A 14,179-nucleotide genomic window follows, 5' to 3' on the forward strand; every position below is an offset into this window, starting at 1 on the left:
CTTGGTGGAGCCAAGCTTTCAGGTTACTCTATCTTTTAACGTTGATTGCTGCAAGCCCATTGAATGAAATTTCAATAATAAAAAAGAGATAAACAAATTCATTATATCATAAATGTTTAAATCTTGTATTATTGTAATTAAAACAAATGAAAAATGCGAAAAATATGTACCATAATCCCAATGTACGAAAAATAAATATATTGTATCATCAAGGATTCTTCAATAATGGCTAATTTTATTAATTCTTAATTATTTATTACAATTATACCCTAGAGTCGGGGAAAACAGGCCCTTTAGTCTTTCGTGAAATATTAATGCCTTATTCAGCGTTCAATAAAAATTTGCGCATTTTTTTTTCAGAGAAAAAAAATTCTCCGCTTGACGAATCACAATTAAACTTAATCCATTAATTAGTCTCGTGTTTCAAGATGTTTCAACAGAAATAAATACGTAAATAAAAGGGGAGGTTTCAACCCACTTCACTCCAAATATTTTTTTTTCAGCTGTACAGGTTTTCAAGGAAATTTACAGGGTGGATTTTAGTGAGGCGTCGGTTTGTGTCCGTCGACGTAGAAATTTCTCGTTGCTTTTGGCAACTCCAGTTCAATTCCATCTAACTCTTTCACCAGAGTTATTTGACAACCTACAAAGAGTCCCCAAATAAAATTTTCAGGCAGAGATAAAGATTATCATAATTGTACCTAATCTTGAGTTCTCCCTCAGGAATGGGGCCAGATCCAGCAGATCTTCTTCCTGATCCGTTGCAATTGGAAGTTTATCAACATAATCATGATGCACATAAACGTGACAGGTCGTACATGCCAAGGATGCCTCACATGCTCCTTCCATGGCGATTCCATGCCTGTGGGCTAGGTATAACGCATTATCACCGATTTTTCCGCGTACACGTATATTTTTCCCGTCTTTATCAATGAAGATCACATTGACCCTGAAAAAAAAATGTATCTACTCCACAAATTCTCGCACTTCCGTGAGAGGAAACCAAAACTGAACTACTCGATTGAGATTAATACATACACCTCTTCTTCTGATTTTGGATCCTGAAGTTCATATTCTCCATGTAGAAGACCTTGAGAAAAAAAATTATAATAATTCATGAAGTAATCACCGGTGGATATTCAAAAAATCCCGCCTTTCACAGGTCACAATACGAAATTAGCGGAGCCCTCAAACTGTTGACTACACGCATTTTTACATTACTTACATTTCGCAGTCTGGAATCGACGAATTGTTTGTTTTCTCAAATTATCCATTCCGATGCACTCCAATCTGTAGGCATGTGTCATTATTAAATGTCGCAAAAGGTTCGTCATTGTTTTTAATTATTTGAGAAATCCAGGCAGAACATAAAGGTTAAACTACCACAAGCTCATTTGAGAAAGAGCACCAAAGAGCATTGACTGAAGTAGAGGCTCAGTTCTGGGGGTTTGAGTGATCCCAGCTGCATCGTAGTACTGCACCCCGAGAGAGGGAGGGCGCCAGACGCAATGGGGGTGTCGTCCCGTCAGCCGACTCGGTAACTGTCTCAGTCCTGCTGTCAGAGTGACCAGTCAACTGGGTGAATTTTATTTTGTGTTACGAAATTGGTATTCACTGAAATTGAAAAATGAAAAATTTTCAAAAAAGTATCAGGGGAGCATGAAAACCAAGGAGGTATTCACTGAAATTTGAAAATTCGAAATTTTTTAAAAAATATCAGAAGAGCATGAAAATCGAGGAGGTATTCACTGAAATTCGAAAATTCGAAATTTTTTAAAAAGTATCAGGAGAGCATGAAAATCGAGGAGGTATTCACTGAAATTCGAAAATTCGAAATTTTTTAAAAAATATCAGGAGAGCATGAAAATCGAGAAGGTATTCACCGAAATTTGAAAATTCAAAATTTTCAAAAAAATATCAGGGGCGCATGGAAGTCGAGAAAGCATTCACTGAAATGTAAAAATTTTAAATTTTCAAAAAAGTATCAGGGGAGCATTAAAATCGAGAAGGTATTCACTGAAATGTAAAAATTTAAAAATTTCAGAAAATAAAATTCACCCAGTCGACTGGTCCCTCTGACAGCGGGACTGCTACTGAGGCAGTTACCGAGTCGACTGACGGACAGACACCCCACCATTGCGTGCGGTCCCCACTTTCTCTTGGGGTGAGGTACGCCCCCAGAACTGAGCCACTCAGTGGGGGTTTGAGCGACCCCACCAGCATTGCACCCCACCTCACCCCAAGAGAAAGAGGGGGTCGCACCCAGTAGTGGGGCATCAGCCGACCCGGTACCTGCCTCAGTAGCAGTCTCGCTGTCAGAGGGACCACTTAATACGGTGAATATTATTTTCTGCGTTACGAAATTGGTATTCAGTGCCTGTGGCGCCCTCCCTCTCTTGGGGTGGAGTACTACGATGCCGCAGGAGTCACTCCAACCCCCAGAACTGAGCATCTACTTTAGTCAATGCTCTTTGAAGAGCACTGAGAATTTACACTGGCGAAAACACCCGAACACCGACCGACAACACTCGGAGGAGATTGGCGCGGGTCTCTTCAGTATCACAGTGTTCGAGACACGATAAAGTTCAAGTCGAAAATTGGTGAAATATCGCTCGACCTGAGGACTGCATCATTAGTATTTTCCCGGAAAAATTTTCCAAAGACAGTGCGCGAGTGAAAAACGAATAATTAACGTGTGAAGTGCAAGTGAGTGAACGGTAATGTCATACTACTTCCGTGAAAAGCCAAAATTCGGTGACAAAGTCGGGGACAAGGACGAAGACTTCATCCAGAAAATCAAGCAACAATTCGACGATGACAAGTCATTCTTCGAGAGATCCAGGCGTGATCCCTTTGATCGTCATCCCGGCTTTTCAAGAGTGAGTACTTTTTTTTTTAGCGGGAAAAAAATATCACCTCTGATGCACCTTGGGAGATCGTTTCACGAGCCCCAATAAACGTGCACGTGTTCTCCGATAACGGATGTAAATATTCCACAAAAATAACGAGAGTCGCAATTAACCACCGATTACGGTTGGCAAATTCAAATTCCGATGTCAGAATTATGTACAGGCAATTAAGATAAAAATGATGGAATGCTGTGAAAAAAATCCGTAAAAATTCCATAATCTTCAAATTCTATATTTCTATATTTCTCTCTGACTGGAATTGCGCATAAAAAAATGTACACAGAATTTTTTTACGTAAGATATCATTGCAAATGATCTGATTACAGCCTAGTTATTAATGAATACTAGCATTGATGTTATTCACAACTGAGACATTAATTGGCCTAGTCACTGGTTAACTCGATGCATAAACGATATGTCTCGTCGAGATTTCCATTTCGATAAAATCTCATGGCTTTTTCTATGCACTTGTTACGTATTACGTGTTTACGGTTGCACTTTATGGGACGTTTAATGTACGTCGTAGATTTTGAGGAGAAGAGATAGAATTCCCAGGGTGAAATAATCGTTGAAGGGTGAATCACCCCTCCAGTGAATAGAGGGGCGACCCTCCTTTGTATCCAATCTCTCATTGAGGATCGAATAAAATTTCTTTGTCAGGAAATTTCGGTATAGAAAATTATTCGACTGACAGCGCCAGAAAATTAAGCGACTCTCGTTAAATTTCCCTCCACTGGGGGAAAAATTATGATCGTTTTAATCGGATGATGTAGGGGTGCACAAAGAAATATATTTATCCGAGCAATTTCCTTGGGTTGATGAATGTCCTCAGGTATAATGCATCAACGAGTGGGAGGGATAACACAGAATGGCATGTGACAATAACAAAAATGACATCGCAAAATATTTTCCGGTGTTTTATTCTCGGAAGTACTGGGTTCATCAAACCATTACTTCAAAGAGAACTCTTGCATGCCCCACTTTCTGGCAAGAGTACTTTTTTTCTAGTTGCGAAATTCGATAAAATGTGCCAAAGCGGAATATTCCTTCTAATCCAATTATTTCCTAAAGTACTCTTCAATGCAAGCATGACCTTGAGGGAATATTCAAATTTATGAAAAACATTTCAACTCCTCCCGACAAATAAAATCACATTTTCCAATGAGGAAAATCGATGAATAAACCGTTTACACCCCGATATTCGTTAAAATGAGTTTCCAAGTTTTCCCGAGAGACCAGAGGGGAAACTGAAATGCGAATCCCCTGGATTATCGTACTATTGTCTGGGCATTTCCCAACACAATGGCACGTGAAAACGTCGATATAATTTATTGAACACTCGTTTTGGCAATGATTGATCTGCATTAAATGATTGCAAATCACTTGGAGAGTTCTCCGATGGTCCACCGAGTTGATGTCGCATCGGTAATTGCAGCGCAATGTATCTTTAAAAATAAAGACAATGATCTAATTTTATTGAGTCGAAAGTGTATCGCACTTTCGGTGTTCTTAACGGGGGCCGTTTTGAGAACACCAAGGCGGGGGAATGTTCTCGTCAGCTCTAGAAGAAAATTCTCAAAATAGCACTGATCCGAGGGTATTTTACTCGGTGGCAAACAGAAGTTCGATTCGATTTCAAATAATCTTTGGAATCTATATCACTCTGTATTATTTCAGTTGGGATGAACGGATACCCCATTTATTTACTCCATTCTTAAAAATTCACATTTTTTAATATTTTTAGTTTATTGACGAACGGATACGAAAATATTTGATTGTGGAAGGGGGAAGGTCCTCGACGCATAAAATTCTCGAGGAATTCGCGAATAATTTATCAATATTCAATGTGAACTCCAGCTGTTTCAATATTGAAATGGAAAGAATAAGAGGAAAAGTTTATGAAAACCAGACGATCTGTCTGGTGTCGCAGGGTACGTAAATCCGGGATTAAGGGTTGAAGGGTGAATTCGCAATTTCAATGACGTACCCCTCAAATATTGGCTCTCCTTTGAGGGATTCCCCTCCATCTCAGACGTTCAAAAATCTCGAATTAAAAACACAGAACACCAAATACTAGTATATCTTACCTGAATTGCTCCCAAATTTTTCAATCAAATTTTCTCTCAGAATTAAAAGGATGTATAAGCTCGGACATAATTCTTCGCTAAAAACCATTTCTCGCGTGTACGTGTTTTTAATTTTTAATTGGAGTGGCATAATCCCCGAAAGTGCACATTTTCCGGGTCCATTCAACAGACATTTTCCAAAACAATAGTAAAAGTTGTTTTCATCTACCATAAAAGGGCAACTGACGCACCTTTCAATCTCCTCATTCACTCGCACTTTCAACTTTCCGGGACGTGTGCGCGAGTTCAAGAACCCCGATAAAACAATATTGTTGATCACCAAAGATAACATATTTTTCCGCGGACTAGAACCGAGAGGATGTGAAAATAAACCTGAAATTTACTGACACGAAAGAAAATAATATTCTCCACGAGTGGGTGTGGTGTTCTAGAAACGTTTAGCCTACACACAAGGATTCCATTAAACATTACCGGGTAGTTTAAACTATATACATGTGTTTCACATTCATTGGAAGAATTCATTAAACGGTTCCTATAACACCCGGTACATAATACGGAATAATTAACATCCAGTTGATTAGTGGAGTGGAGTTAATTATACGAGAGGCATAGATGCATGAGTTTCGTAGATCAATCGTGATTTTTAAAAACATCTTATCATTCAACTGAATCATTTACGATACGACACGTTCTACTATTGCACCATTGTCCCCAGATCATTAATACTTGTCATATTTCATTGCACGGTAATTACACCCTCAACAATGATTTTTGAATTATTATTTGCGGATGTGGGTCAAGTAGCAGTCTTTCTACTGGAGTCAGACTCCATCAAATCACATGCAAATATTATAACCAATGGAAAGTATTCAGAGAGAAAGGGAATAAAGTGAGTCAGTCATTCGAACAACCTGTCTCTCTTGGTGAACACATGTATACAGATGTGACGTCATAAAAATGGGCGATCATGGCAGTCTCATGACTAGACACTGACGACCTCCTCGGGCCACATGTACTCCTGATCCTACTATCGATCAGCGTAGATCATCGATCGTCATTATCGATGATTTCGAGCGACCTCTGGAAGATCGAGACTTTGGGATCCGAATTTTGAGGATTTTTCTATTGTTTTGGCAGTTTTATATTTTTGGGATGAGATCATTCCTTTGATGGCATTCCTCGTTGGAGATCATGGCTTCATCTTACTGGAGTCACTACTTGGAGACAACCGTTAAGGTTGACACCGGTAGATGGCTCAACCAGAAAATAAATTCAATCCCTAAAAAATCTGCTGGCACTGATGTATCCACTGTCATGATGGATTTTTCATTGGGATTAATTAGGAAATTTATTGGGAGTTCAATTCATTCAGAGAGGATAGGTGGAATATTTTTTTTCTAGGAAATACGTATTTATGGTGACCTTTTGTTGAAGGGTGAGGGTTGACCTTGGCACCTTGCGTGATTCTCCTTTAAAAGGAGGTCAAATTACAGCGTAAACAGCTGGTCAGGCGAATCAATGGTTTTAATATTAAAGTGGGCCAGACAGCGTACCAAGAAGTTACGTGACGTCTTGTAATACTCTCGATATTTTCTCATATCAGCCAAGACAGTTTGACGAATGGTGGAGTCTTCGTCTTTTTGAGGATTTTGTGTGGAACATTCGGTCTTTCATTGGGATTATGTTCTTTTGTACTCTGGGCTTGCATGACTCCTCATTTCCAGTATTACTTGTTTGTATCGATTTTTCGTCGACGCAAGTCCTGGAGAAACTGACCTTCTTCCTGGAAAACTCAAATTCTCCATTCTCAATTATTCTCGTTCATTTTTATTCGCGTTGGTGTACATTTTACACACTTGGAGGAAAATTGATCTTTCCCAGGCAGTCGTGAAGTTAAAAATATTTTTTAAACAACTGGTACTGTTTACCCAACGAGAAATCGTGTTCAAGTCACGTTTAACTTCATCGGTTACAATTTCAACTTCATTCTCATCAGTAGTACATTCTTGGGGCACGAAATACGAGGGTATTATTATGCCCCGAAAATTTATACGACTGAAAATCGCGTTGGCCACCTGCCAATGATGAATCGCAGGACAATTTTCGCTATCTCATGATCGAAATTATGATTAATTAAATATCTCAAATCGTCGCGATTATATTAATCGTAATGATTTCAAGCTGTGATTAAAGTACGGGGGAATCAACTGTCGACAGGGAGATCATTAGCAGAACCGGTACTCAAGTGCAATGGAAAGGGAAAAAAGGAAGAATATCCCGAAAGGAATAATAATTGTACAATTAATCGCAAAACTTATCGTGCCATGGAAATTCGATTTTCTTCTCCTCTTCAGTTTTCTTTCGTTAATATCTATTTTAATGATGAGACAATTATCCTCTCCACAATTTTTGGTGCAGCCTTGACAAATTATAATTTTAAATTATTTTCACATAAAAATTCTGTGAGCAGGTGATTTGGAGGAAACTGACATTTCTGGTGATTATTAAAAAAAATTCTTAAATGCATTTAAAGGATTTTTAAGAGAATTGACAGTTCAATTTTTTTAGGGGTTGGAATGAAAAAAAAAATCTTACTGTTTGTATTCTGCCACGTGCCAATGTTTTCATGCAGAAGAAAGTGCATACCTCTATATTCTCTATCTACAACAATTCTATAGTTTTTTGGCCCCTTCTAGAGGTGACTAGAACGACACCGAAGTTTCTGGTAATTTTCCTGAGCCATGTGCTACCGTTGTTGTGCACAGACAAACCCACACAGCTGATTCAACCAATCAGAATTCGAATCATCGCTCCACACATCTATATGAATCCCCTGGCCATGAGTTGGTCTGTCAGTATCGCCATCGACTCTGAGCAAGTAGCACACGAGGAATTCGAGCTTGATTTTTAAAAAATTGCAGTGAAAACGAATTTCAGATAATAAAAGTGATACACTGTACCAACACGACATTAATTTTGATAAAACTAATCACCAGGGAGGACATACGCAATCGGTAATTGACAGTCTAAAAAATTAGTGTGTTCCCCAGAGCCTGCAGTAACAAGTTGATTAATTATCGCTTTTTGGTTAAATTATCACCAAGGTGTTAGAGGGGAGGGGGTTGACTTAATCGTGTGTCTCCCGAACCACAAAAAAATGGATTCGCCTGTCATCGTCGACACAGCATCCAAATTTGGCCGAAATCTGGACCCTGTAAGTGTTTTTTTTTCCTCCAATGAAACAACTCCCACGAAAATATTTCGTATTGTTTCCTTGACGATGAAAAATTTGACGGATTAATTATTTTAACTCCAACTCTCTCCGAAATTTTTCTGTGACGAACAAAATGAACGGTAGTACTATTTGCTTTTGTTCTTTAATTGTCTGCTTCTTGAATTTATTTCTCGGGGTAAACCGGACGTCCTTGTTTCATTTGCCGCTGGTTTCAAACATCGGTGTGACCTCGGCGCAGGCGCCATCATCGATCAACCGCATGTGAAACCGATTCGAGACATTTCGAGAAAATGAGATTGTTCGAGAATTTTCGATGGATTGAGAAGGCGTTGGCCCCTTCCCTCGTCACATTTAATTATCCCCCTGGCAAACCGCAGGGGCCCCTCCTGCTTGATTAACGCGCGATGTAATTATACGCATAATGCTACTGAATAATTCCCATTCATGATCTTAATCGCACTTGCATCGTTTATTTCAAATTGTATTCTAACCGGTAGTCTCATCGGACGTTACTCAATGCTACATTAATTGAAGATTGTAATTTGGAGTTATTTATGGGGACGCATTGTCTCCTATTTGTTTTATAAATCCAAAGGACAGGCGAGATCGTCGAAAAATGTGAGATTTTTTTTATTTTCAGTGTTATTGGAGTAATGTATCATTTTTTTCTTTCTAACTTTACTTTTTTATTTTTCATGGACATTCGAGCTTCAGAAAACACTCTAGCAACTCGGTTGCTAATAATATCCAAAACACTCGTGTGCGGGTAAATGGTTTCTCAGTCGTCCTCGTCTTGTCTGCGAATGTGCGTGAACTACGTTTTGGTTTACGAAAAATTTGTTGCAGTATTCTGAAATATTCAACGTATCGCGAACACCTGCATGTTAATCCTGGAATTACGGTATTTATATTTATGCGGCTTGAGCTGTTGACGAATTTATAGATACGTAATAACGCGCGTGTATTCTCGTTGATGAAACAACTTCAACTCCTTTTTTTTTCCCCGTTCTTTTTACTATTTTTTTTTACCACCTGTGAGCGATTATTAACGCTCTTCCAAAAATTCTCGTTTATTCAAATGAAAAACCGGTTTTATGAAGAACAAAACAGTCTCGCACAACGCGAAGTAAAATATGTATTTTGATTATGTCGTAAAATAATTTTTAGGTGACAGATGTCACGTCAGCGGTGAAAATAAAATATATCGAGTACGTCACAACTTTCGTTTTTTCCCGAAAACATCCCTCGAAGATAAATAATCCAGTATCAATTTCAGAGGCGTGATTCCTCCCATAATCAAATGACAAGTAATCGAACTGCAATTTCTATCCAACCACTATTTACCGCATACCACAGCGATGATCCTCCACGTCTCTTACATAATATCCCTTTTCATTCTCCAAGTTGTAAAATCATAGTTCAAACGTACAGTTGATATTTCCGAATATATCTGTACAATGATTCACTAACGATCTTCTTATCTCATAGGATTCTTGGAAAAGTACTCGAAAGAAACTAAACTAAAAATATTCCAGTACACCGGCTTAATGAATACCCCCTCATCACCGAAACTTTTGAAATATTCGATTTAGCCCGTCTCTCAATGCCATCGATCAAAGCGGCTTCTTCTATCGATAAAATTTCGACAAAAACAGGCCCCACAATTCGACTCGACACCAAAGAAACACAAGTGCACTTCAGCCGTGGCCCACTTTCTTCGGAATATCCCCGTTGCCTGAATAAGTTGACATTAACCCACTTAAATCCCCCATTAAACCATCTCCCAACGTCCCAAAAAAAATCCCAAAAAAAAAAACACCACAAAATTATGCGTCTAAAATACTGGATGAGCATTCATAACTCAATTAATTCCAAATGAAAAAGAAAAATTCAGTGTAATCACACCTCCCACGTGTGACACGAGCTTGACGTCACCCCCGTATTTATTCCCTTCACAAATGTGAGAACAAAATCACGGAAAAGATCATAAAAGGCAGGGATTGTGTGGAATGCCGTTCCCAAAGGGGAAATAGAAGTTTCAACTCATTTGGTAATGTCCATATGTAATAGTGTCATATTCCCAGAACACCAGGTGTTTCACGTAACGCCTTGTAACCCAATTATTCACATATATACAAAACTCGTGCATAAAATATTATTTTCATGCCCACAGGGATGATTCATTAATAAATTCACAATTGGACAATCATGCATTAATGTTTAATTGCCATGATTGATTGCATTATCTCACAGTTAACTAGTTCATTGTTTTTTTCGTCGTCTCATTTGGACAATCGATCAATCAATTAGTCAATTATTGAAAGCATAATGAATCTAAGGAAGAAAATACTTTGTTGTAGATTCGTCATTTTTTTTTTATTTGCATTCACCATCGTGACCGCATATGGATATTACTCGGTGGACACCTGTGCAATCGATTGTATTTGCCTTTTAAATTTCTGTGGATGATCAATCGCTACAATTCTAGCGAATTCCCAAGTCTTTTGTTATCCCGGAATGTCGACAATTTTCGAGATAAGTCATTTCGTTGTGAAAATATAGAAGGGTGGATACTAGACGTAAAGAACAAAATGAACATTTCTTGTTCTTCATGATTCATTGCCGAGCCTCCGCACGTACGAGAATAATTTTGGTATCTTTAAATGGTTATGGGGAATGTTTCAATCTGTTATGTTCATGCACTGTGTTGAATTCATGACGGCCGTTTCCTGGAGACATTTCAGTGATGCATGGACGAGATAAATCATGATGGGTTTGATAAACAGAAGCTGGAGAAAAATGAGAAATTGTGGAGGCTTGGTGATAAGTGTAAAGTCCAGTCTTGGTAACAGTAGGTGTGCGATTTTCTGTGACGTAGTATGAAAGAATTACGCATTCATGGCCGTGACGACAGTCGGGAATATCGCCCACGTTATGTATGCGAATAAACTACAACGTTGCTTTCTGTCGTGTCTGGATGTATCCTATACATCTGTCTTACGTTTTTTTTTTTTCTTTCTATTTCACTGGCTGATCTCAGATGAACCGTTTTTTAAATCTAACATCGTGCGCCCAGCAACAATTCCATTCGTTTCCTTTTAAGTCCAGTCTAATCATTCGCTCATTTGTGAAGACATGCTTCGTAAATCAGGATAATTGTTTTTAATTCAGAAACAATTTCCTGAATGGAAACTTTATGGTGTGATAAAATATTTAATTTCACGGTATTTGCCACTGCTTCGCTGAATTTATTTCAATGATAATTCGGTTAAAAATTATTTGTCGGTTGTCTATGAAATTTTCCAGTATTTTCCACTCAAGGAAATTTCTTCTTTTTTTTTTACATTTCATTCAATCATTTTTAGTTTTCAAAAAACTTCTCGATAACTGGAAAATTTGATCTAATCTTTGGGAATTCCTCATGTTTTCAGGGTTTCGGCTTTGACGACGAGGGTTTCGGCCGGCGCAACAAAGACATAAGATCTCACTTAGACGATCTAGCCGCGAGGCATCCGGAATTCGCGGATCATCTCCTTGGGCCCCCGTGGGGCGATTTCACACTGCCCCGAAGACGTGGCTCTGGTGCATCCCACCAAAGTCACCCGGACGAGGACACCAGGAGTCAGGCAAGTGGTAGTAGTGCAGCAAGTGCAGCGAGTGGTGCCAGTGGTGTGAGTTCACACGGTGATCCTGAGACAATATTCGAAGAGAGCCAAACGAAGATCCCCCAATACGGCCTCCGAAATACAGTGGACACCAGCCAAAACCCCCACAACATGCAGAATCAGGATAAAGGAGGCAGAGGCCAGAGATCGATGTCAGCACCACCCGAGAACCGACCGGATGACAATCAGCCCCAGGAGGGCCAAAATCCACGTTTCGTATCTCGAGTTGATATTACCCCGAAGTTTAACAACCAGACGACTGATAAATCGTCGAAGCCACAGCAATCTCAAGGGCATCCGAAACAGCAGCAGAGCAATGTCCGGCACATACCAATTTTCGTGGAGGGAAGAGATGAACCGGTGATTGCCAAGAGCCAAGAAGAGGCTGTACATAATAAACAGCCATCACCACCGAGATTCACCAGCCAACCCTCACCCCCGAGGTACCACCAGTCCTTCGATTCACCCCCACACTTCCACAGACCATCTCACTTCACATCCGAACGATTTGGCCGACCACGTGAATGGAAACAATTCACTGAAGATGTTTTTGATGGCCCTTTCGAGGAAATCCGTCGAACTCACTCGCCATTTCGGCAGCAGGCACAGCGTCAGCCCAGGGGCACCGAGCCACATTTTCAGAGTCCACAACAGCCTCCACAACAGGAGAGACCACCTGAGAAAGCTCGACAAGAGCCTGAGCCTGACAAGCCCAAACAGCAGATTCAACCTAAGGATCCGTTAGAGCGGGTTGCCCTGGTTCAACAGGAAGTCGATTCACTTCATGAACAAGTTAAACTCTGGAATGGAAATACGAGGCAGGATAAACAGTATATTTATCTCGATGAGATGTTGACGAGGGAATTGATCAAGCTGGATGACATCGATACTGAGGGTAAAGAGGCTGTCAGACAGTCTCGTAAGAATACGATTAAGAGTATACAGGATGCGATCAGTCTGTTGGAGTCGAAGGCACCTCTCCCTGGACAGACACCAGTGAAAGAGCTGTCATCACCCCCGGAATTCAATGAAACTACGAATGAAGGACAGAGTGTGAGTGATGCAGAGCCAATGGATATGGAGAAGAAGCCTGAGGATGAGGTGAAACCCATTCCTCTTCCTGCTCCATCGTCACCCATTAAGGAATCAGCTGCACCTCAGGATGATTCTCCAATAAGTGTCCAGGGCGACACGGCTGAAGAGGTACCTCTTCCAGATCCCAATGTCGCGATACCGATGGAGGGAATTCCTGACAGTACTGCCATGGAAGTCCAGACTGATCAAGAGCAGAAGAATCGAGCAACGAATGAAGACACACCGAAAATATCAAAATCGCCAAAGAAGGTGAAGAAAACTAAAAAGCAGACGCCCGTCTCGGTGGAGCCTATTCCATTGCCCGGTCCCGAGAGCCATCAGACAAATTGAATAAATGAATATGTAATTTGAATAAAATTATGATTAAATTGTACGTGAAATTGAGCTGAAAGTGATAGATTCTGATACTGAAGATATTTGTTTGCATCTTAATGAGTGGATGATGTATCTTTGGTTTTACGGGGAATTTAGGAGACTGATTTTATATTCAGTTCCAATGAATTATAAATCTAGTGAGAGTATTAGATGCACAGCCGTGAATTTCTCTCACTATTACAGTGCCAGAGCGCGATAAGTGATTCGTGGATCATTTGCCTCGTTTTTTTTACGCTACGAAGATATTAATTATTATTTGGCGAAATTGTTATTTTTACCTCAGACTCGTTGTGATCTTCTCAGAAAGATTGTTCTCCTTTAGATGGGAGTGAAGTACACCTTGTCCAGTAGTTTTTTCGGTTATTGTAATTTAAAACAAAATGAAGGTAGATTTGTTGTAGCGGAAATCAATAAAGCGCGACAAGTTATCAAAATGTAAAAGTGAATGTATGATTATTTAAATATAATTATTACCCACATTTTGAATTATGAGTGATTTGGTGTCTTTGTGATTTAATTGGGGCATTTTTTTAAATTTTTCCTTTCATTTTCAATTTTTTAACGTAAAAATTCGTGAAATGTCGTCACCTCTGACGTTTTCTGGGAGCAGCTGTTATTTTTTTTTCTTTATCATTCCTAGAAATGGAATGAGAAGGTGGTCCTCGACAGTCATGAAATTCCAATAGCAGAAACTATTAAGGTTCAAGGAGGGCATACGAGCGAGTGCCAGGTCATCAGGCCAAGTATCATTTCCTGTTTTTTATTCTTGTATTATTTTCGCAATGTGAAGCCAGCATCCACTTCTAACCAGTT

General features: G+C 39.5%; 2 protein-coding genes across 3 annotated transcripts; one reads left to right on the forward strand and one right to left on the reverse strand.

Annotated features, from left to right (window-relative positions):
• Nucleotides 1-218: 218 nt before the first annotated feature.
• On the reverse strand, nt 219-1,401 carry Fdx1 (Ferredoxin 1). The gene is made up of 4 exons (XM_011304285.1): nt 1,226-1,401; nt 1,039-1,090; nt 702-949; nt 219-643 (listed from the first exon to the last, which is right to left on the reverse strand). The coding sequence occupies exons 1-4, from the start codon at nt 1,332-1,334 to the stop codon at nt 540-542; spliced, it is 513 nt and encodes a 170-aa protein (XP_011302587.1). The 5' UTR covers nt 1,335-1,401; the 3' UTR covers nt 219-539.
• Nucleotides 1,402-2,474: 1,073 nt separating this feature from the next.
• On the forward strand, nt 2,475-13,858 carry LOC105266276 (BAG domain-containing protein Samui). 2 transcript variants are annotated; one of them, XM_011304287.1, is made up of 3 exons: nt 7,862-8,010; nt 8,101-8,210; nt 11,663-13,858. In XM_011304287.1, the coding sequence occupies exons 2-3, from the start codon at nt 8,154-8,156 to the stop codon at nt 13,319-13,321; spliced, it is 1,716 nt and encodes a 571-aa protein (XP_011302589.1). In that variant the 5' UTR covers nt 7,862-8,010; nt 8,101-8,153; the 3' UTR covers nt 13,322-13,858. The 2 variants fall into 2 exon arrangements, with proteins under 2 accessions (XP_011302588.1, XP_011302589.1); XM_011304286.1 differs by lacking the exons at nt 7,862-8,010; nt 8,101-8,210 and adding an exon at nt 2,475-2,879.
• Nucleotides 13,859-14,179: the final 321 nt, after the last annotated feature.

The sequence above is a fragment of the Fopius arisanus genome, unplaced genomic scaffold (assembly GCF_000806365.1).
Source record: "Fopius arisanus strain USDA-PBARC FA_bdor unplaced genomic scaffold, ASM80636v1 scaffold00037, whole genome shotgun sequence".
NCBI lineage: Eukaryota > Metazoa > Arthropoda > Insecta > Hymenoptera > Braconidae > Fopius > Fopius arisanus.